This window comes from Melopsittacus undulatus, chromosome 24 (assembly GCF_012275295.1).
Source record: "Melopsittacus undulatus isolate bMelUnd1 chromosome 24, bMelUnd1.mat.Z, whole genome shotgun sequence".
NCBI classification, from domain to species: Eukaryota; Metazoa; Chordata; class Aves; order Psittaciformes; family Psittaculidae; genus Melopsittacus; species Melopsittacus undulatus.
Genome location: NC_047550.1, coordinates 369,541 through 392,612, shown reverse-complemented (window position 1 = coordinate 392,612; position 23,072 = coordinate 369,541). Strand labels below are relative to the sequence as shown.

The 23,072-nt window shown below is 56.2% G+C and overlaps 4 protein-coding genes across 5 annotated transcripts; 1 reads left to right on the top strand and 3 right to left on the bottom strand.

The window, feature by feature from the left end:
* Positions 1-1,222, bottom strand: B9D2 (B9 domain containing 2). The gene is given in 4 exon segments (XM_034072186.1): positions 1-125; positions 127-338; positions 421-546; positions 1,131-1,222. Coding segments are annotated over 4 exon segments (543 nt in total). The 5' UTR covers positions 1,219-1,222; the 3' UTR covers positions 1-8.
* A 1,008-nt stretch (positions 1,223-2,230) lies between these two features.
* Positions 2,231-5,224, bottom strand: EXOSC5 (exosome component 5). Its single transcript, XM_034072200.1, has 6 exons — positions 5,098-5,224; positions 4,907-5,020; positions 4,710-4,831; positions 3,665-3,805; positions 3,504-3,593; positions 2,231-2,413 (listed from the first exon to the last, which is right to left on the bottom strand). The coding sequence occupies exons 1-6, from the start codon at positions 5,186-5,188 to the stop codon at positions 2,321-2,323; spliced, it is 651 nt and encodes a 216-aa protein (XP_033928091.1). The 5' UTR covers positions 5,189-5,224; the 3' UTR covers positions 2,231-2,320.
* An 86-nt stretch (positions 5,225-5,310) lies between these two features.
* BCKDHA (branched chain keto acid dehydrogenase E1 subunit alpha) lies at positions 5,311-17,358 on the top strand. 2 transcript variants are annotated; one of them, XM_034072199.1, is made up of 10 exons: positions 5,311-5,389; positions 6,542-6,694; positions 7,422-7,508; positions 7,699-7,807; positions 8,456-8,617; positions 10,353-10,559; positions 13,754-13,895; positions 15,327-15,498; positions 16,603-16,791; positions 17,300-17,358. In XM_034072199.1, exons 1-10 carry the CDS (start codon positions 5,315-5,317, stop codon positions 17,327-17,329), a joined length of 1,326 nt encoding a protein of 441 aa, XP_033928090.1. In that variant the 5' UTR covers positions 5,311-5,314; the 3' UTR covers positions 17,330-17,358. The 2 variants fall into 2 exon arrangements, with proteins under 2 accessions (XP_033928090.1, XP_033928089.1); XM_034072198.1 differs by lacking the exon at positions 17,300-17,358 and having other exon boundaries at positions 16,603-16,889.
* Positions 17,359-19,404: 2,046 nt separating this feature from the next.
* Positions 19,405-22,380, bottom strand: DMAC2 (distal membrane arm assembly component 2). Its single transcript, XM_034072187.1, has 6 exons — positions 22,282-22,380; positions 22,063-22,172; positions 20,844-20,924; positions 20,622-20,755; positions 19,653-19,815; positions 19,405-19,565 (listed from the first exon to the last, which is right to left on the bottom strand). Exons 1-6 carry the CDS (start codon positions 22,297-22,299, stop codon positions 19,430-19,432), a joined length of 642 nt encoding a protein of 213 aa, XP_033928078.1. The 5' UTR covers positions 22,300-22,380; the 3' UTR covers positions 19,405-19,429.
* Positions 22,381-23,072: the final 692 nt, after the last annotated feature.

Below are 23,072 nucleotides of genomic sequence, written 5' to 3'. Positions count from 1 at the left end.
CCTACTGCTCATGCGCAGCGCACCCCATAGCGCCGGAAGTGCCTCAGCACCACCCCCAGCTGCAGATGGACACTTCCGGCCGCCTCGCTCCTCAACCGGAAGCGCTCCCCTCCCCCCCCCCCCCGCGGCCACCACCTCCTGCGCCTGCGCGAGCCGGGCCCCGCCCCCGACCAGGCTCCGGCGCGCGCGCTCCCGCCAGCCCGCCAGGGGGCGCCACGTGACGCAGCGCAGCCAATGGAGGCCCGGCGCCGCGGGCACGTGACAGCAGCCGTAGCCCACGACGTCACAGCGGCCGAGGCCGTCCTGGTGCCAGACCTGCACGTGGAGCCGCGGCCACCCTGCGCACGTGGACACATGCTAATGAGATGCTAATTGCATGCTAATGATATGCTAATGACGCGTGTTGGGGGGGGCACGCACCCTGCAGGCCTCTGGTGGCGTAGTGGACGTCGATGGGGTGGCTCCAGTAAGTGACGTCATCAGCCTGCGGGTCATCAACGTGCGTCTGGCCCGAGGTGAGGCCTGAGAGCGGCCGCCAGGCGGCGCCTGTGGGACATGGGCGCTCTATGGGATCGCTATGGTGGCTCTATGGGGCTCCATAGGGTCTCTATGTTGCTCTATAGGGGTCTATGGGGTCTGTATGGGGCTCTATAAGGGTCTATGGGGTCTCTATGGTGCTCTATAGGGGTCTATGGAGTCTTTATGGGGCTCTATAGGGGTCTATGGGGTCTCTATGGGGCTCAATAAGGTCACTATGGGGCTCCATAGGGCTCTATGATGTCTCTTTGGGGCTCTGTGCGGTCTCTATGTTTTCTGTTGGTCTCCATGGCATCTCTATGGGTCCCTATGGGTCTTTATGGGGCTTTTATGGGTCCCTATCGGGTCTCTAATGGTTTCTATGAGGCTCTATGGGGTCTCTATGTGTCCCTTTGGGTCTCTATGGGGTCCCTATAGGTGTCTGTGGGTCCCTATGAGTCTCCCTGGGGTCCCTATTGGTTTCTATGGAGCCTCTATGGGGCTCTATGAGTTTCTATAGGACCTCTATTGGTCTCTATGGGATCTCTGTTGGTCTCTATGGGGTCCCTATGGGGTCTCTGGGTCTCTATGTGTCTCTATAGGGCCGCACTCACCCGCCTGCAGCCCCCACTTGCAGAAGAGGCGGCGCTGGGGGAAGCCGCTGCCCCCCACGATCTGTCCCAGGAGGTGCAGCTCCGCCATGGGGGGGGCTATGGGGGACAATGGGGGATGACACACTCAGTGCCCCCCCACTGCACCCCCATTGTAACTCCATTGCAGCCCCATTGCCTCCCATTGACCCCATTAGTCCCATTGCCTCCCATTCCACCCCCATAGCCCCCACTGCAGCCACATTGCCTCCCATTGCTCCCCATTAAAGCCCCATTGCTGCCACATTGCTCATTACAGCTGCATTGCCCCCCATTGCAACCCCATTGCTTCCCATTAAAACTCCATTGACCCCCATTAAAACCCCATAGCCCCCATTACAGCCCTATTGCCCCCCATTGCTCCCCATTACAACCCCATTACAGCCCCATTGACCCCCATTGCCCCCCACTGCACCCACCTCCAGCGCCCGGCGCTACAGACCACCACCGGCCTCTGGGCCCACGCACTTCCGGTTCGCGTTACCACGGCAACGCGCGCTCCGTGGTAACGCCGCCACCCCATTGGCTGGTACCACCGGAAGTCCCGGCCGGGGAGGGTGACGCCATCATGGGTGGACGGAAACCTAGGCAGTGGTGACGCCACCTTGAGCGCCGCCATCTTTGTGTACGGAATGTGGGCGCCGCCATCTTGGTTGCCCCACGAAGTGCTCTACGCTTCCTTGGTCGCCGCCATATTCGTGTACGGCACATGGGTGTCGCCATCTTGAACGTCACAACTATATCGAGTGCCGTATGGCATCAAGGGCGTCGCCATCTTGGATGCACCTGTATCCAAGTAGTGCTACCCGTCCCCCTGACCGCCGCCATCTTTTTGTACGGCAGATGGGCGACGCCATCTTGGATACACCAGTATCCAAGCAGTACTGTCCGGCTCCTTGGGCGCCGCCATCTTGGATGCCTCCATATCTAAGCAGTCCTGCTCTGCCCCTTGACCGCCATCTTTGTGTACGGCACATGGGCGCCGCCATCTTGGGTGCCCCACCAGGACGTGCAAACCCCCCCTACCCATCAATGGACGCACTCAGACCCACGGTGTGGGGCAAGGGGGGGTCCTTTACTGGGGGGGGGGACACAGGCTCCATGGGGCCAGTCCAGCTGCCCCCGAGGATGGGGGGGGTTGGGATGATTCCATGTCACGACTTGGAATACCTCCTCCGTATGGAATCGCGATAGAACTGGAAGATGGTGTCGGCAGCGCTTTGGGCTGCAGCAATGCACTGCTGCATCTGGGGGGGGGAGGCAAGGAAAGGGGGGGCTGTGATGGGTGCTCCCCACCCATAGCACCCATAACCCCCTCCTATGTGTGCTTCGGGCTCCATAGCACCCAAAACCCCCTTCTATAGGTGCTTCAGGCCCCATAGCACCCATATCCCCCTTCTATGTGTGCTTCAGGCCCCATAGCACCCATAACCCCCTTCTATAGGTGCTTCGGGCCCCATAACACCCATAACCCCCTCCTATGTTTGCTCTGGGCCCCATACTACCCATAGCCCCCTTCTATGTGTGCTTTGGGCCCCATAGCACCCATAGCCCCCTTCTATGGGTGCTTCAGGCCCCATAGCACCCATAGCCCTCTTCTATGTGTGCTTAGGTCCCCGTAGCACCCAAAACCCCCTTCTATAGGTGCTTCGGGCCCCATAGCACCCATAGTCCCCTTCTATGTGTGCTTCGGGGTCCATAGCACCCATAGCCCCCTCCTATGTGTGCTTCAGGCCCCACAGCACCCATAGTCCCCTTCTATGTGTGCTTCAGGCCCCATAGCACACATATCCCCCTTCTATAGGTGCTTCGGGCCCCATAGCACCCATAACCCCCTCCTATGTGTGCTTCGGGCCCCATAGCACCCAGAGCCCCCTTCTACGTGTGCTTCGGGCCCCATAGCACCCATATCCCCCTTCTATAGGTGCTTCGGGCCCCATAGCACCCATAACCCCCTCCTATGTGTGCTTCGGGCCCCATAGCACCCAGAGCCCCCTTCTACGTGTGCTTCGGGCCCCATAGCACCCATAACCCCCTTCTATGTGTGCTTCGGGCCCCATAGTCCCCTTCTATGTGTGCTTCAGGCCCCATAGCACCCATAGTCCCCTTCTATGGGTGCTTCGGGGCCCATAGCACCCATAGTCCCCTTCTATGTGTGCTTCGGGCCCCATAGCACCCATAGCTCTCTTCTATGTGTGCTTCGGGCCCCATAGCACCCATAGCCCCCCTTCTATGGGTGCTTCAGGCCCCATAGCACCCATAGCCCCCTTCTATGGGTGCTTCGGGCCCCATAGCACCCATAGCCCCCTTCTATGTGTGCTTAGGGCCCCCCCTCACCTCCTCCATGGAGCAGGCCCCTTTGGTGCTAGCCATGAGCACCTTCTTCTCAGCGCTGTCAATGGCGAAGGTGAGGACAGCACGAGCCTCCTGCAATGGGGGGGGATATAAGGGGGGGGATCCAATGGGATTAAAGGGGGACCCCCCCCATAAGCACCCACCTGCTCCTGCCGGGTGGTGGGGTCCAGTATGAGGGATCCATCGGGGTGCAGGGCGCAGGTGACCCCGCAGAAGAGGGAGGCCAAGGGCAGGCCTGCGTCCAGCAGCCCCATGCAGGCAGCGTTCAGGCAGCACGAGAGCAGCTTGGGGGGGGTTAAGGAGCCAAACCCCCCCCAAGAGGAGAATACAACCAAGAAAACCACCTTTTCCTATCCCAAATGCCCTTTTTTTACCCCAAAACCCTCTTTTCTATTCCCCAAGCTCCATTTTTCCTCTCAAAACTATTTTCTAGCCTAAAATCCCCAGTTTTCCCACCACAAATATCAGTTTTCCAACCCCAAACCCCCCTTTTCTCACCCAAACCCCCCCTTTTCTTACCCCAAATCCCCCTTTTTCACACCAAAGACCCCCTCTCAACCTAAACCCCCCTTTGCACCCCTAAGACCTCATTTTCTTATCCCAAATCCCCCTTTTTCCACCTCAAATCCCCCTTTTCTTATCCCAACCACCCATTTCTTACCCCAAGCCCCCCTTTTCCACACAAAACAAAACCCTTTTCCACCCCAAAACTTCAACTTCTCACCCCAAAACCTCATTTTCTCACCCAAAACCTCCTTATTTTCATCCCAAATCCCCCCTTCTTACCCCAAATCTCCCTTCTTTCACTCCCAAACCCCGCTTTCCACCCCAATACCTCCCTTTTCCACCCAAAACAAACCCCTTTCCATCCCAAAACCCGCTTACCGCAAAACCCCCTTTCATACCCCAAAACCCCCTTTTCCACCCTAAACAAACCCTTTTCCACCCCAAACCACCTTTCTTACCCAAAATCCCCCCTTTTCCACCCAAAACCTTTCTTACCCCAAAACCCCCTTTTCCACCCCAAAACCCCTCTTTCCCCCTCAAAACAAACCCTTTCCCCCCCAAAACAAACCCTCTTCCATTCCAAAACCCCTTCTTACCTCAAAATCCCTCCTTTTCCACCCCAAAACCCCCTTTCTTACCCAAAACCCCCATTCCCCCCAATCCCCCATCCCCCCAGGATACAGATCCTCCATCCGCCACCACCTGCAGCACGACACTGACCGCACACCTCGGGTGCAGCCGCCCCAGCACCACCGCCTCACACGTCCTCCTCAGCAGCTGCTCCCGGCTCCGCTCCCCGACGCCTGCACCGGGGCTCAGTCACCGGACCCGGCCCCGACCCCCCCATACCCAACCCCTCTATGGGGCTCGGAACGTACCGGGGAGCCCCGTTTTGGGCCGTAGAAGCACCTCCAGCGCCGCCCGCTCCGGTAGCTCCCGGTTCCCCTTGGCCTCAGCGGGGCCGTACAGCGCGGCCAGCACGGAGGTGTCTCCTACCGGACGGAGCGAGGCCGTGAGGGCCGGAGCAGCGGCAGGGACCGGGGGCAGGCACCGGGGAAGGGGCTCGGACCCTGCAGGAAGGCGGCGGAGCCGTCGGGCCTCGATAACGGGCCCAGCTCGCAGGAGAACGGCCGCAAGCAGCTGCCGCTGTCGGCCGCCATCTTGGTCTGCCTCAGGCAAGGCGGCTTCTGATTGGTTAAGGGCGTAGCGACGCGCGATCCTATTGGGCACGGCGTGCGTACGGAGGACACGCCCACGAAGGGGAGGGAGGTGGGAGGGGGGGGAAGATGGCGGCCATGGCGGCGCTGAGGGCGATGCGGGCGAGGGTGCTGAGGGCGACGGTGCGCGGCTATGGCACAGCGGTGAGCGAGGCACAGAGACCCATATCGCGATACTCCCATAGCTCCATAGGTCCATATCGCGATAGCCCCATAGCCCTATAGCGCTATAGCCCCATATGGCGATAGCCCCAGAGCCCTATAGCCCCATATCGCGATGGCACCATAGCCCCATAGCTACATAACCCTATAGCCCCATAGCCCCATATCGCAATAGCCCCATAGCTCTATAGACCCATAGCCCCATACGGCGATAGCCCTATAGCCCCATATCGCGATAGCCCCATAGCCCTATAGCCCCATAGCCCCATATCGCGATGGCTCCATAGCCCTATAGCCCCATATCGCGATGGCCCCATAGCCCTATAGCCCCATAGCCCCATATCGCGATAGCCCTATAGCCCCATATCGCGATGGCCCCATAGCCCCATATCGCGATAGTCCCATAGCCCTATAGCCCCATAGCTCCATAGACCCATAGCCCCATATGGCGATAGCCCTATAGCCCCATATCGCCATAGCCCCATATCGCGATAGCCCCATAGCTCCCTAGCCCCATAGCCCCATATCGCAATAGCCCCATAGCCCTATAGCCCCATAGCTCCATAGCTACATAGCCCCATAACCCTATAGCCCCATAGCCCTATAGACCCATAGCCCCATATGGCGATAGCCCTATAGCCCCATATCGCGATAGTCCTATAGCCCCATAGCTCCATAGACCCATAGCCCCATATGGCGATAGCCCTATAGCCCCATATCACGATAGCCCCAGAGCCCCATAGCGCTATAGCCCCATATCACGATAGCCCTATAGCCGCATATCGCCATAGCTCCATAGCCCCATATCGCGATAGCCCCATAGTCCCATAGCCCCATATGGCCATAGCCCCATAGCCCCATATTGCGATAGCCCCTTAGTCCCATAGCCACATATCGTGATAGCCCCATATCACGATAGCCCTATAGCCCCATATGGCGATAGCCCCAGAGCCCTATAGCCCATATGGAGATAGCCCTATAGCCCCATAGCCCTATAGTCCCATATCACGAAAGCCTCATAGCCCCATAGCCCCATATCGCAATAGCCCCATAGCCACTGCCATAGTGTGGGGGGTGTGTTCTGATGCCGTCCATGAGGAGGTCTGAGGCTTCCCCCCCCCGTTGTTCCCATAGGAATTCCCGCAGGAGAAGCCGCAGTTCCCGGGGGCCTCAGCAGAGTTCGTGGAGCGCCTGGAGTTCATCCAGCCCAATGTCCTCTCCGGCATCCCCGTCTATAGGGTCATGGACAGGCAGGGCCAGATCCTGCAGCAGAGCGAGGACCCACAGGTCAGGGCTGGTGTGTCCAGAGGGTGTGATCCATAGGGTGTGATCCATAGGGTGTTATCCATAGGGTGTGATCCATAGGGTGTTATCTATAGGGTGTTATCCATAGGGTGTGATCCATAGGGTGTGGTCCATAGGGTGTTATCCATAGGGTGTGATCCATAGGGTGTGATCCATAGGGTGTGATCCATAGGGTGTGATCCATAGGGTGTTATACATAGGGTGTGATCCATAGGGACGTTATCCATAGGGTGTTATCCATAGGGTGTGATCCATAGGGTGTGATCCATAGGGATGTGATCCATAGGGTGTGATCCATAGGGTGTGATCCATAGGGTGTGATCCATAGGGTGGTATCCATAGGGATGTTATCTATAGGGATGTATCCATAGGGTGTGATCCATAGGGATGTTATCCATAGGGTGTTATCCATAAAGTGTTATCCATAGGGTGTTATCCATAGGGTGTGATCCATAGGATTGTTATCCATAGGGGTGTGATCCATAGGGTGTTATCCATAGGGATGTTATCCATAGGGTATTATCCATAGGCATGTCTTCCATAGGGTGTTATCCATAGGGATGTGATCCACAGGCTGTTATCCATAGGAACGTTATCCATAGAGTGTTTCCATAGGGTGTTTCCATAGGGTGTTATCCATAGGGTGTTATCCATAGGGACGTTATCCATAGGGATGTTATCCACCATTAACATGTATGACCCCCCCCAGCTGCCCAAGGAGCTGGTGCTGAAGCTCTACAAGACCATGACCCTGCTCAACACCATGGACCGCATCCTGTATGAGTCCCAGCGCCAGGTGGGGCCCACGCAGAGGAGCCCAAGGGGAGACCCCAAATCCCCCTTTTTCACCCCAAAATGTTTCCCCCCCAAAATCTCCCTTTTCCACCCCAAAATCCCCACTTTTCCCCCCAAATCTCCCTTTTCCACCCCAAAAACCCCCTTTTCCCCCCAAATCCCCCCTCTCCATCCCATAATACCCCCCCCAGGGCCGCATCTCCTTCTATATGACCAACTATGGTGAGGAAGGAACCCATGTGGGCAGTGCAGCTGCACTCGATGACAACGACCTGGTCTTTGGCCAGTACCGAGAGGCAGGTACATGGTGATGATGGGAATGGGATGGGGATGGGATGGGGATGGGATGGGGATGGGGATGGGAATGGGATGGGGATGGGGATGGGGATGGGATGGGGATGGGATGGGGATGGGATGGGATGTGGATGGGATGGGGATGGGATGGGGATGGGATGGGAATGGGATGGGGATGGGATGGGGATGGGATGGGGATGGGATGGGGATGGGATGGGAATGGGATGGGGATGGGATGGGGATGGGATGGGGATGGGATGGGGATGGGGATGGGATGGGATGGGGATGGGGATGGGAATGGGATGGGGATGGGGATGGGGATGGGATGGGGATGGGGATGGGGATGGGATGGGGATGGGGATGGGATGGGATGGGATGGGGATGGGATGGGATGGGGATGGGGATGGGATGGGGATGGGGATGGGATGGGATGGGGATGGAGATGGGGATGGGATGGGGATGGGATGGGATGGGGATGGAGATGGGATGGGGATGGGATGGGATGGGGATGGGGATGGGAATGGGGATGATGGCAATGGGGATGGCAATGGTGATGGTGATGGCAAAGGGAAGGTGATGGTGATGTCAATGGGGATGGTTCCCCCCCATTGACCCCAATATGTGGGTGTCCCCCTCCCCCCATTCCCATTGCAGGGGTGCTCATGTACCGCGGGTACCCCCTGGAGCTGTTCATGGCTCAGTGCTATGGCAACAGCCGGGACCCCGGCAAGGGCCGGCAGATGCCGGTTCACTATGGCTGCAGCCAGCGCCACTTTGTGACCATATCCTCACCCCTGGCCACGCAGATCCCACAAGGTGATGCCAACATTGATCCTGGTTATCCCTGATCCAAGGTTATCCTGGTCCTGGGTTATCCCTGCCTGTATCCCTGATCCCAGGGTTATCCCTGCCTGTATCCCTGGTCCTGGGGTTATCCCTGCCTGTATCCCTGGTCATGGGTTATCCCTGCCTGTATCCCTGGTCCTGGGTTATCCCTGCCTTTATCCCTGGTCCTGGGTTATCCCTGCCTGTATCCCTGGTCCTGGGTTATCCCTGCCTTTATCCCTGGTCCTGGGTTATCCCTGCCTGTATCCCTTCCTTTATCCTTTCTTTTATCCCAATTCCCGGGGTTATCTCTTCCTTTACCTCTTCTTTTATCCAAGTTACCCCATGTTGTTCTATGTTATCCCATGTTACCCAGTGTTACCCCATGTTACTCATGTTATCCCATGTTTTCCCATGTTACCCCGCATTATCCCATCTTATTGCATGTTACCCCATGTTCCCCCATGTTATCCCACATTATCCCACCTTTTCCCACATTGCCCCACATTATCCCCACATTATCCCATGTTATCCCATGTTGTTATCCCACATTACCCCCCAATACCCCACCTTATCCCACCTTACCCCACATTATCCCACGTTATCCCACATTATCCTACATTATCCCACATTATCCCAACTTATCCCATCTCATGCTTATACCCCACGTTCTCCCATGTTCTCCCATGTTCTCCCATGTTGTTATCCTACATTACCCCACAATACCCACGTTATCCCACATTATCCCACATTACCCCACCTTACCCCATGTTATCCCATGTTATCCCACCTTATCCCACATTATCCCACATTACCCCACCTTACCCCACATTACCCACATTATCCCACATTATCCCACCTTATCCCACATTATCTCATATTACCCCACATTACCCCACATTATCCCACATTATCTCATGTTATCCCACATTGTTATCCCACATTATCCCACCTTATCCCACATTATCTCATATTACCCCACATTACCCCACATTACCCCACATTATCCCACATTATCTCATGTTATCCCACATTGTTATCCCACATTACCCCACCTTATCCCACATTACCCCACATTATCCCACCTTATCCCACATTACCCCACATTACCCCATGTTATCACATGTTCCCCTATGTTATCCCATGTTTTCCCATGTTCCCCCATCTTATCACATTATTCCATATTATCCCACCTTACCCCATGTTACCCCACATTACCCCACAATACCCCACATTATCCCACATTGTTATCCCACGTTCTCCCACGTTATCCCATGTTGTTATCCCACCTTACCCCACATTACCCCACATTACCCCACATTATCCCACCTTATCCCACCTTATCCCATGTTATCCCACATTGTTATCCCACGTTCTCCCATGTTATCCCACATTACCCCACATTACCCCACGTTATCCCACATTACCCCACGTTATCCCACGTTGTTATCCCACGTTCTCCCATGTTACCCCATGTTATCCCACGTTATCCTATGTTCTTCCATGTTATCCCATATTACCCCATATTCCCCCACGTTATCCCATGTTATCCCATGTTCCCCCATGTTATCCCATGTTATCCCATCTTATCCCATCTTACTGCATGTTATCGCATGTTCTCCCACATTATCTCACATTACCCCATCTTACCCCACGTTATCCCATGTTGTTACCCCACGTTACCCCATGTTATCCCACGTTACCCTATGTTCTCCCCGCTGCGCAGCCGTGGGTGCCGCGTACGCCATCAAGCGCGCCGACGCCAACCGCGCTGTCATCTGTTACTTCGGTGAGGGGGCCGCCAGCGAGGGGGATGCTCACGCCGGGTTCAACTTCGCGGCCACGCTCGAGTGTCCCATCCTGTTCTTCTGCCGCAACAACGGATATGCCATCTCCACCCCCACCGCTGAGCAGTACCGCGGGGACGGCATCGGTAACACCGCCACACCGCACACCGGCACACCACACACCGGCACACCGCACACCCGCACACCGCATGGGGAGGGGGGCGGAGGGATGGGGGCGAAGGATGCGGGGCAAGGGATGGGGGGACAGGGATGGGGGAAGGGGATGGGGGCAAAGGATGCAGGGGAAGGGATGGGGGAAAGGGATGGGGGCAAAGGGATGCAAGGGAAGGATGCAGAGCAAGGGATGCAGGGGAAAGGGATGGGGGGAATGGGATGGGGAAAGGGATGGGGGGAATGGGATGGGGGCGAAGGATGCAGGCAAAGGGATGGGGGTGAAGAATGCGGGCAAAGGGATGCAAGGGAAGGATGCAGAGCAAGGGATGCAGGGGAAAGGGATGGGGGGAAAGGGATGGGGGGAATGGGATGGGGGCAAAGGATGTGGGCGAAGGATGCATGGGAAAGGGATACAGGGCAAGGGATGCAGGGGAAGGGATGGGGGAAAGGGATGTGGGCAAAGGATGCAGGCGAAGGGATGGGGGCGAAGGATGCGGGCAAAGGGATGCAAGGAAAGGGATGTGGGCAAAGGGATGCAGGGCAAGGGATGCAGGGGAATGGGATATAGGGAATGGGACATGGGGAAAGGGATGGGGGGAATGGGATGGGGGGAATGGGATGTGGGCGAAGGATGCGGGCAAAGGATGCAGGGCAAGGGATGCAGGCAAAGGATGCAGGTGACGGATGCGGGCAAAGGATGCAGGCAAGGGATGCGGGCAAAGGGATGCAAGGGAAGGATGCAGAGCAAGGGATGCAGGGGAAAGGGATGGGGGGAAGGGGATGGGGGAAAGGGATGGGGGGAAAGGGATGCAGGCAAAGGATGCGGGCAAAGGGATGCGAGGGAAGGATGCAGAGCAAGAGATGCAGGGGAAGGGATGGGGGAAAGGGATGGGGGGACGGGATATGGGGAATGGGATGGGGGCAAAGGATGTGGGCAAGGGATGGGGGGAAAGGGATGCAAGGGAAGGATGCAGAGCAAGGGATGCACGGGAAGGGATGGGGGCGAAGGATGTGGGCAAAGGGATGCAAGGGAAGGGATGTGGGCAAAGGGATGCAGGGCAAGGGATGCAGGGGAAAGGGATATGGGGAATGGGACGTGGGGAAAGGGATGGGAATGGGATGCAGGCAAAGGATGCAGGCAAAGGGATGGGGGCAAAGGATGTGGGCAAAGGGATGCAGGGGAAAGGGATGGGGAGAAATGCATGTGAGGAATGTTATGGGGGGAATGGGATGGGGGGAATGGGATGCAGGCAAAGGGATGCGGGGCAAGGGATGCAGGCAAAGGATGTGGGCAAAGGGATGGGGGGAAAGGGATGAGAGGGAAGGGATGGGGGAAAAGGGATGTGGAGAATGGGATGTGGGGAAGGGGATGGGGGGAAAGGGATGCAGGCAAAGGATGCAGGCGAAGGATGTGGGCAAAGGGATGCAGGGGAAGGGATGTGGGGAATGGGATGTGGGGAAAGGGATGGGGATAAAGGGATGGGGGGAAAGGGATGTAGGGAATGGAATGGGGGGAATGGGATGCAGGCAAAGGATGCAGGCAAAGGATGCAGGCAAAGGGATGGGGGGAACGGGATGGGAGGAATGGGATGCAAGGGAAGGATGCAGAGCAAGGGATGCAGGGGAAAAGGATGGGGGAAAAGGATGGGAGGAACGGGATGGGGGGAATGGGATGCAGGCAAAGGGATGGGGGCAAAGGATGCGGGCAAAGGGATGAGGGGGAAGGGATGCAGGCAAAGGATGTGGGCAAAGGGATGGGGGGAAAGGGATGCAGGCAAAGGATGTGGGCAAAGGGATGGGGGGAAAGGGATGAGGGAAGGGATGGGGGAAGGATGGGGGAAAGGGATGGGGGGAAATGGGATGGGAGGAATGGGATGGGGGGAAGGGATGGGGGGAAAGGGACGGAGGCAAAGAATGCGGGTGAAGGATGCAGAGGAAAGGGATGAGGGGCAAGGGATGGGGGAAAAGGGATGGGGGCGAAGGATGTGGGCAAAGGGATGCAAGGGAAGGATGTGGACAAGGGATGCAGGGGAATGGGATATGGGGAATGGGACGTGGGGAAAGGGATGGGGGAAAGGGATGGGGGGAATGGGATGCAGGCAAAGGATGCGGACAAAGGGATGCAGGGGAAAGGGATGGGAAGGAATGGGGGAAGGGATGGGAAGGGATGGGGGGAAAGGGATAGGGGAAGGGATGGGGGGAAGGGATGGGGGGAAAGGGATGCAGGCAAAGGATGCAGGCAAAGGATGTGGGCAAAGGGATGCAGGGGAAAGGGATGCAGGGGAAAGGGATGGGGGGAAGGGATGGGGGGAAAGGGATGTGGGGAAAGGGATGGGGGAAAGGGATGGGGGAAAGGGATGGGGGGAAAGGGATGGGGGAAAGGGATGGGGGGAAAGGGATGGGGGGAAAGGGATGGGGGGAAAGGGATGGGGGAAAGGGATGGGGGGAAAGGGATGCAGGGGAAAGGGATGCAGGGGAAAGGGAGGGATGGGGTACCCACAATGTGGGAATGAGAGGGATGTGGTACCCATAATATGGGACAGGAAGGGATGGGGGACCCAAAATACGGGAATGAGAGGGATGTGGTACCCAGAAGATGGGAAAGGGAAGGATGGAGTAGCAAGGATGTGCCAAAGAGAGGGATGTGGTACCCAGACCATAGCATAGGGATGGATGCAGTACCCAGACCATAGCATAGGGATGGATGCAGTACCCAGACCATGGCATGGGGATGGATGCGGTACCCAGACCATGGCATAGGGATGGATGCGGTACCCAGACCATGGCATAGGGATGGATGTGGTACCCAGACCATAGCATAGGGATGGATGCGGTACCCAGACCATGGCATGGGGATGGATGTGGTACCCAGACCATGGCATAGGGATGGATGTGGTACCCAGACCATGGTGTAGGGATGGATGCAGTACCCAGACCATAGCATGGGGATGGATGTGGTACCCAGACCATAGCATAGGGATGGATGTGGTACCCAGACCATGGCATAGGGATGGATGTGGTACCCAGGCCATGGTGTAGGGATGGATGCGGTACCCAGACCATAGCATAGGGATGGATGTGGTACCCAGACCATGGCATAGGGATGGATGTGGTACCTGCTCCGTGCCTGTATCCGTATCCAAGCCCCATTCCCGGTGTCCTGCAGCCGCAAGGGGCCCTGGCTATGGGCTGCTCTCCATCCGTGTGGATGGCAACGATGTCTTTGCCGTGTACAAGGCGACGAGGGAAGCTCGGCGAAGAGCTGTGGCTGAGAACAGGCCTGTGCTCATCGAGGCCATGACCTACAGGTATCCCATGGGATGGCATTCCCAGGCATTCCCAAGCTGTATCCGGCTCTTCCCGACTCAAATCCTGCTATTCCTGACCCAAATCCTGCTATTCTTGACCTAAATCTGGCTCTTTATGCTCCAAATCCTGCTATTCCTGACCCAAATCCCAGTATTTCTGACCCAAATCCCGGTATTCCTGACCCAAATTCTGCTATTCCCGACCCAAATCCGGCTCTTCCCCACTCAAATCTCGGTATTCCTAACCCAAATCCAGGTCTTCCTGCCCTAAATCCTGCTATTCTTGACCTAAATCCAGCTCTTCCTGCTCCAAATCCTGGTATTCCTGACCCAAATCTGGCTCTTCCTAACCCAAATCCTGCTATTTGTGACCCAAATCTGTTTCTTCTAGCCCTAAATCTGGTTCTTTCACCCAAAATACCACTATTCCAGACCCAAATCCAGGTCTTTTAGACCCAAATCCCACTCTTCCTGTCCCAAATCCTGGTCTTCCTGCCCCAAATCCGGTTCTTCTGTCCCAAATCCCACTTTTCTAACCCTAAATCCCATTCTTCCCAACCCAAATCCCACTCTTCCTAACCCAAATCCCGCTTTTCCATCCCAAATCCAGTTCTTCTGTCCCAAATCCCACTTTTCTAACCCTAAATCCCACTCTCCCCAACCCAAATCCCACTCTTCCCCCCATAAATCCCACTCTTCCCAACCCAAATCTCATTCTTCCCCCCCTAAATGCCACTTTTCCCAACCCAAATCCAGCTTTCCCATCCCAGATCCGGTTCTTCTGTCCCAAATCCCACTTTTCTAACCCTAAATCCCACTCTTCCCCCCCTAAATCCCACTTTTCCCAACCCAAATCCCACTTTCCCATCCCAGATCCAGTTCTTCTGTTCCAAATCCCACTTTTCTAACCCTAAATCCCACTCTTCCCCCCCTAAATCCCATTCTTTCCAACCCAAATCCTGCTTTCCCATCCCAAATCCAGTTCTTCTGTCCCAAATCCCACTTTTCTAACCCTAAATCCCACTCTCCCCAACCCAAATCCCACTTTTCCCACCCCAATTCCCGCTTTCCCATCCCAGATCCAGTTCTTCTGTCCCAAATCCCACTTTTCTAACCCTAAATCCCACTCTTCCCCACCCAAATCCCACTCTTCCTGCCTCAAATCCCACTCTTCCTGCCTCAAATCCCACTCTTCTCCCCCAAATCCCACTCTTCCCAACCCAAATCCCTCTTTCCCATCCTAAATCCAGTTCTTCTGTCCCAAATCCCACTTTTCTAACCCCAAATCCCACTTTTCCCAACCCAAATCCCACTCTTCCTGCCTCAAATCCCACTCTTCCCATCCCAAATCCCACTTTTCCCATCCCAAATCCAGTTCCTCAGTCCCAAATCCCCCTTCCCTAACCCCATTCCCGGCATTCCCACCATCAGGATCGGGCACCACAGCACCAGTGACGACAGCTCCGCCTACCGCTCCGTGGACGAGGTGGATTACTGGGATAAACGGGATCATCCCATATCCCGACTGCGGCACTTCCTGCTCCGCAAGGGATGGTGGGATGAGGAGCAGGAGAAGGGATGGAGGAAGAGCTCCCGCAAGATGGTGAGGGGGGAATGGGGATGGGGATGGGGATAGGGATGGGAATGGGATGGGGATGGGGTGGGATGGGATGGGTAAGGGATGGGAATGGGATGGGGATGGGAATGGGGTGGGAATGGGGATGGGGTGGGTAAGGGATGGGAATGGGGATGAGGTGGGAATGGGAATGAGGATGGAATGGGATGGGAAAGGATGAGAATGGGTGGGAATAAAGTGGGAATGGGATGGGAATGGGGTGGGAATGGGGATGGGGCAGGAATGGGATGGGAATGGAGATGGGGATTGAATGGGATGGGAAAGGATGGGAATGGGTGGGAATAGGGTGGGAATGGAGTGGGAATGGGGATGGGGTGGGAGTGGGATGGGAATGGAATGGGGTAGGAATGGGAATGAGGATGGAATAGGATGGGAAAGGATGGGAATGGGTGGGAATAGGGTGGGAATGGGGATGGGAATGAGATGGTAATGGAATAAGGTGGGAATGGGATGGTGAAGTGGTGGGAATGGAATACGGTGGGAATGGGGATGGGAATGAGATGGGAATGGGGTGGGAATGGGATGGGTAAGGGTTGGGAATGGAATAGGGAATGAGGATGGAATGGGTGGGAAAAGGTGGGAATGGGATGGGAAAGGATGGGAATGGGGTGGGAATAGGGTGTTAATAGGATGGGAAAGGGTGGGAATAGCGTTGGAAAAGGTGTGAATGGGATGGGAAATGGGATGAGAAAGGGATGGGAATGGGATAGGTATTAGGAGGGAATAGGGTTGGAAAAGCTGGGAACGGGATGGGAAAGGATGGGAATGGGGTGGGAATGGGATAGGAATGGAATGGAGTGGGAATAGGGTGGGAAAGGGATGGGAATGAGGAGGGAATGGGATGGAAATGGGATCCTTTCTGACCCCTCCCCCTTTTCCAATCCTTCCCTATACTTCCCAACCTTTCCCCATCCCCTCCCCCCCCTTTCCCTTTCCCCTCCCCCCCCTTTCCTGACCCTTCCCTATCCCCTCCCCCCCTTCCCCTATCCCCTCCCCCCCCCCCCTCTCACCCCCCCCCCCCTTCCTGACCCATTCCATATCCCCCCCCCCCCCCCATTCCCCCCCCCCCAGGTCCTGGAATCCTTCACGGCCGCCGAGCGCCTCCCCAAGCCCTCCCCCCACCTGCTGTTCACCGACGTGTACCGGGAGCTGCCGCTGCACCTGCGGCGCCAGCAGGGGGCGCTCCTGCAGCACCTGCGGCGCTACCGGCAGCACTACCCTATGGAGCTGTTCGAGAGCGGGGGGGAGCCCCCCATGGAGGAAGCGGAGGAGACACAAGTACAGCCCTAAACACCCCCCCCCATAGAGCCATAATGGGCTCATCCAATAGGGGGACCCAATGAAACAGAGCGCTAAACACACACCCCCCCCCATAGAGCCATAATGGGCTTGTCCTATAGGGGGACCCAATGAGACACTGCCCTAATACCCCCCCATAGAGCCATAATGGGCTTGTCCTATAGGGGAACCCAATGAAACATGGTCCTAACCCCCCCCCATGGAGCCGTAATGGGCTTGTCCTATAGGGGTACCCAATGAAACACTGCCCTAAACACCCCCCCCCCATAGAGCCATAATGGGCTCGTCCTATAGGGGAACCCCCCATAGAGGAAACGGAGGAGCCACAAGTACAGCCCTAAACACCCCCCCCCCCCATAGAGCCACAATGGGCTCGTCCAATAGGGGGACTCAATGAAACAGGGTCCTAACCCCCCCCCCCCCCATTGAGCCATAATGGGCTCGTCCAATAGGGGAGCCCCCCATGGAGGAAGCGGAGGAGACACAAGTACAGCCCTGAACACCCCCCCCCCATTGAGCCGTAATGGGCTTGTCCAATAGGGGGACCCAATGAAACAGGGTCCTAAACCCCCCCCCCCCATAGAGCTACAATGGGCTCACCCAGTGCTACCCAATAGGGGGAATCCAATGAAACAGGATCCTAAACCCCCCCCTCATAGAGCTACAATGGGCTCGTACAATAGGGGGACCCAATGAAACAAGGTCCTAAATCACCCCCCCCATAGAGCCATAATGGGCTTGTCCAATAGGGGGACCCAATGAAACACTGCCCTAAACCTCCCCCCATAGAGCCGTAATGGGCTTGTCCAATAGGGGAGCCCCCCATGGAAGAAACGGAGGAGCCTCAAGTACAGCCCTAAACACCCCCCCCCCATTGAGCCGTAATGGGCTTGTCCAATAGGGGAACCCAATGAAACACTGCCTTAAATCCCCCCCCTATGGAGCCATAATAGGCTCGTCCAATAGGGGAACCCAATGAAACAGAACACTAAACACACCCCCTCCCTCCATAGAGCCGTAATGGGCTTGTCCAATAGGGGAACCCCCCATAGAGGAAACAGAGGAGCCACAAGTACAGCCCTGAACACCCCCCCCCATAGAGCCGTAATGGGCTTGTCCAATAGGGGAACCCCCCATAGAGGAAACCAAGGACCCACAAGTACAGCCCTAAACACCCCCCCCCATTGAGCCGTAATGGGCTTGTCCTATAGGGGAACCCAATGAAACACTGCCCTAAGCCCCCCCCATAGAGCCATAATGGGCTTGTCCTATAGGGGAACCCAATGAAACAGGGTTCTAAAACCCCCCACTATAGAGCCACAATGGGCTTGTCCAGTGCTAAAGCAATGAAAAAGGGCCTTAACCCCCCCCCCCCCCCCCATGGAGCTGCAATGGGCTCGCCCAGCGCTGCCTAAGAGGGAATCCAATGAAACAGGATCCTAACCCCCCCCCCCCCATAGAGCCATAATAGGCTCGTCCAATAGGGGTAACCCCATGAAACGCTGCCCTAAGCCCCCCCCCATTGAGCCATAATGGGCTCGTCCAATAGGGGAACCCAATGAACAGGGCCCTAACCCCCCGCCGTAGAGCCATAATGGGCTCGTCCAATAGGGGAACCCAATGAAACACTGCCCTAAACCCCCCCCCCATAGAGCTACAATGGGCTCGCCCAATAGGGGAACCCGATGCAACAGAGCCCAGCGCTGCCCAATGGAGGGGGTTGGGATAAACCAAGTGTAGCCCAAAGGGGGGATCTCAATGGTATGGATGGATAAGAAGGGTTCCCCCCCCCCCCGCCTGCTGCTAATAGGATTGGGAATTTGGGAAGGGAAAAGGGATTAATAAAGGGTGGGATAATGGTGGAAAAATGGGATTGATGCGGTAAAAAGGGGATGAACACCAAAAAAGGGGGGATTTTACCCAAAAAAGGGGGAATGAGGCCGAAAATGTGGGATTTATACCAAAAATAGAGGGATTTTACCCAAGAAGGGGGGAATGAAACAGCAAAAAGGGGGGATTTTTACCAAAAATGGAGGTATTTTACCCAAGAAAGGGGGAATGAACAGCAGAAAAGAAGGAATGAGGTCGAGAATATGGGATTTATACCAAAAATAGGAGTTTTAACCCCAAAAAGGGGGAATTAACAGCAAAAAGGGGGGAATGAGGCCAAAAAGGGTGGAATTAACCCTAAAAAATGGGGGATTTCTACCCAAAAAGGAGGAATTTTACCCCAAAAAGGGGGATTTACACCAAAACAGGGGGAAATGAAGTGAAAAAAGGGGGATTTATACCGGAAAAGGAGGAAATTTACCAAAACAAAGGGAATTCACACTAAAAAACGTTGGAATTGACACCAAAAAGCAGAAATTGATGCCCAAAAAGTGGGAATTCCCACTGGAAAATGGGGAATTAATGGCAAAAAGGGGGGAAATGAGGCCAAAAAAGGTGGGAATAACCCCTGGGGGCTGGAATATGGTGGGAAGAGGGAATTCCATCCCCCCCCCCCATCAATCCCATCACTTCCCATAGGGAATAACCCCAAATCCCATCAATGGACGCCCCCAACTCCATGCATTCAACAGGGGGGTCCTGGACCCGTTTATGTCGTCCCCTTGGGGGGGGTGTCCAGCTCCATTCCCACAATGCGGCATCCCGGGAGCATCTCCTCCAGCAGGATCCGCACCAGCCCCGGGCTGGGCACGTTGAGGCCGCTCACATCCAGGTGCCGCAATTCCCTATGGGATAACGGGCATGGAATGGGCATCATTCCCATAGGGATAATCCCATTCCCCCCCCCCCCACCCGGAGCTATTGGTACGTACCGGAAGTGATGCAACGTGGCCAAGCCCCGCTCGGTCACGCGGGGGCATCGCGAGAGCGACAGCGAGCGCAGGGAGGGGGCCAGAGCGCGCATGCGCGCCACGGTCCAGTCGTCCACGTGGGGGCAGGCGCTGAGGTCAAGGTGCGCGAGGTGGGGGAGGGGCTCTGGGGGGGGAGGGGATATGGGGGGTCCTATAGGGTTCTATGGGGGGTTATAGGGGTTCTATAGGGTCCTATAGGGGGGCTATGGGGATTCTATAGGGGGATATAGGGTCCTATAGGGGGCTATGGGGGTTATATGGGGGTCCTATGGGGGGATATGAGGGTTCTATAGGGGGATATAGGGTCCTATAGGGTGCTATGGGGGTTCTACAGGGGGCTATGGGGGATATAGGGGGCTATGGGGGTTCTATAGGGATCCTATAGGGTTTACATGTGGGGCTATGGGGGTATATAGGGGTTATATGGGGGTTCTATAAAGGGAATATGGGGTCCTATAGGGGGCTGTGGGGGATATAGGGGTCCTATAGGGGGCTATGGGGTCCTATAGGGATCCATAGGAGGATATGGGGGTCTGTAGGGGGCTATAGGGTTTCTATATGGGAATATGGGATCCTATAGGGAGAATATGGGGGTTCTATAGGGGTCTATAGGGTTTCTGTATGGGAATATGGGGTCCTATAGGGGGCTATGGGGTGCTATAAGGGTCCCATAGGATGATATGGGGGTCTTTAGGGGGTTATAGGGTTTCTGTAGGGAGATATGGGGGCCCTATAGGGGATTACTGGGGTCCTGTGGGGGGCTATAGGGGTTCTATGGGGGGATAGGGGTTCTTTAGAGGGTTATAGGCTTTCTATACAGGTCCCATAGGGTTCAATAGGGCTCCCATAGGGTTCTGTAGGGTTCCCATAGGGCTCCCATAAGGTTCCATAGGCTCCCATAGGGTTCTATAGGGCTCCCCATGCTCTCACCCAGGCTCCCGAGGCCGCTGTAGGTCACAGGACATGCGCTGAGGTCCAGGCCCCACACAGGAACACTGCGGAGCTGCAGGACCCGCTCCTGCCAGGGCCCATGGGGCCGCAGCCACTGCTCCTGCCCCTCATATCTATGGGGCAGCAGCAGCGTCAGGGCCGGCCCCACACTTATGGGGCACAGGGACCCCCACACCCCAAACATGTGGGGCAGGGCCTCACCTGACCGACCCCCCCAAGGACAGGGTGAAGGCAGCGGCGGCCACGTTGGGTCCGTAGATGTCCTTCAGGTGCATGTGGGTCCTAGGGGGGGGAATGTGGGGCTGGGCTGCCCCATATGTATGGGGCTGGATGCAACCCCTATGGGGCTGCCCCATATGTATGGGGCTGGATGCAACCCCTATGGGGCTGCCCCATATGTATGGGGCTGGATGCAAACCCTATGGGGCTGCCCCATATGTATGGGGTTGGATGCAACCCCTATGGGGCTGCCCCATATGTATGGGGGTGGATGCAACACCTGTGGCTCTGCCCCACATGTATGGGGCCGGGTGCAATCCCTATAGGTCTGCCCCACATGTATGGGGCTGCATCCAACCCTTATGACTCTGCCCCATATGTATGGGCTGGATGCAAACCCTATGGGGCTGCCCCATATGTATGGGGCTGGATGCTATCCCTGTGGCTCTGCCCCACATACATGGATGCAATCCCCCATTGGTGCTTTCCAATCCCACTGCTCCCCCTGCCCCCCATAAGTGGGGGGATCCTTCCCCATAAGTGAACACCCCACCCTGCCCCCTAAGTATGGATCCCACCACCTAAATGTGGGTCCCACCCCATAAGTAGGGGTCCAGCCCCCCAAGTATGGCTCCCAACCCCCAAGCATGGATCCCACCACCTAAATATGGATCCCACCCCCCAAGCATGGGTCCCACCCCTAAGTATGGATCCCATCCCCTACGTGTGGGTCCAGCCCCACAAGTATGGATCCCACCCCCCAAGTATGGATCCCACCCCCTAAGTATGGATCCCACCCCTAAGTATGGGTCCCACCCCCCAAGTATGGATCCCACCCCTAAGTATGAATCCCACCCCCTAAGTATGGATCCCACCCCCTAAGTATGGATCCCACCCCCCAAGTATGGATCCCACCCCCAAGTATGGGTCCCACCCCCTAAGTATGGATCCCACCCCTAAGTATAGATCCCACCCCCTAAGTATGGATCCCACCCCCTAAGTATGGATCCCACCCCCCAAGTGTGGGTCCCACCCCTAAGTATGGATCCCACCCCCTAAGTATAGGTCCAGCCCCCTAAGTATGGATCCCACCCCCCAAGTATGGCTCCCACCCCCTAAGTATGGGTCCAGCCCCCCAAGTCCAGGCCCCGCCCCCCGTGCGTGACCACGCCCCCCACGCATGGCCCCGCCCCTCACGCACGCGTTCTTCCGGTGCAGCCGCACCCGCCGCACGCGCTCGGCCCAATCCAGCGCAGCCTCCGCGTCATAGAACCAGCGACTGAGGCCCTGCAGGAGCCTGCGCACTGGGCCCTATGACCCGGAAACAACGGGGTCGTGACCCGGAAATAACGGGGTCGTGACCCGGAAATAACGGGAGGGGGTTAAAGAGGGCGTCCCCAAGGGTACGGCCGGGACTCACCGCAGTGGGCGCCGCCATGTTGGGTGTGCCATGTGATCAGCCACGTGGTGCGGGGTAGAGGCCGGCGGGGAAGGCACGCCCACTGGGGGCGTGGCCAAGTCCGCGTTGGGGGGGGGGGGGTGAAGAGGGCATTGGGATGTATTGGGATGTACTGGGACGTACTGGGATGTATTGGGATGCATTAGGATGTATTGGGATGCACTGGGATGCATTGGGATGCATTGGGATGTATTGGAATGCATTGGAATGTATTGGGATGTATTGGGATGCATTGGGATGCATTGGAATGCATTGGAATGCATTGGGATGCATTAGGATGCATTGGGATGTATTGGAATGCATTGGGATGCACTAGGATGTATTGGGATGCACTGGGATGCATTGGAATGCACTGGGATGCACTGGAATTGTGCTCCCCACACACATTCCAGGCTCCATCCCACTCCATTCCCCCCTTATCCCTTTATTAGTGCCTTAAATCCGGATTACCCCATATCCATCCAGGAATACCCCCTTGTGCATCCCTCTGTATTATGGATAACCCTTTATGGTTATGGATGAATATCCTATAGTATGGATAAACCCCCTGGATTTATGGATTAAAGCCTTTATTATGGATAAACCCCTTGTGTTTATGGAATTAAGTCATTTATTATGGATAATCCCCTATATTTATGGATTAAAACCTATATTTATGGATTAAAACTTTATATCCTGGCTAAACCCCCTTTATTTATGGATTGAAGCCCTATATTATGGATAAACCCCTTCTATTATGGATATCCCCCTAT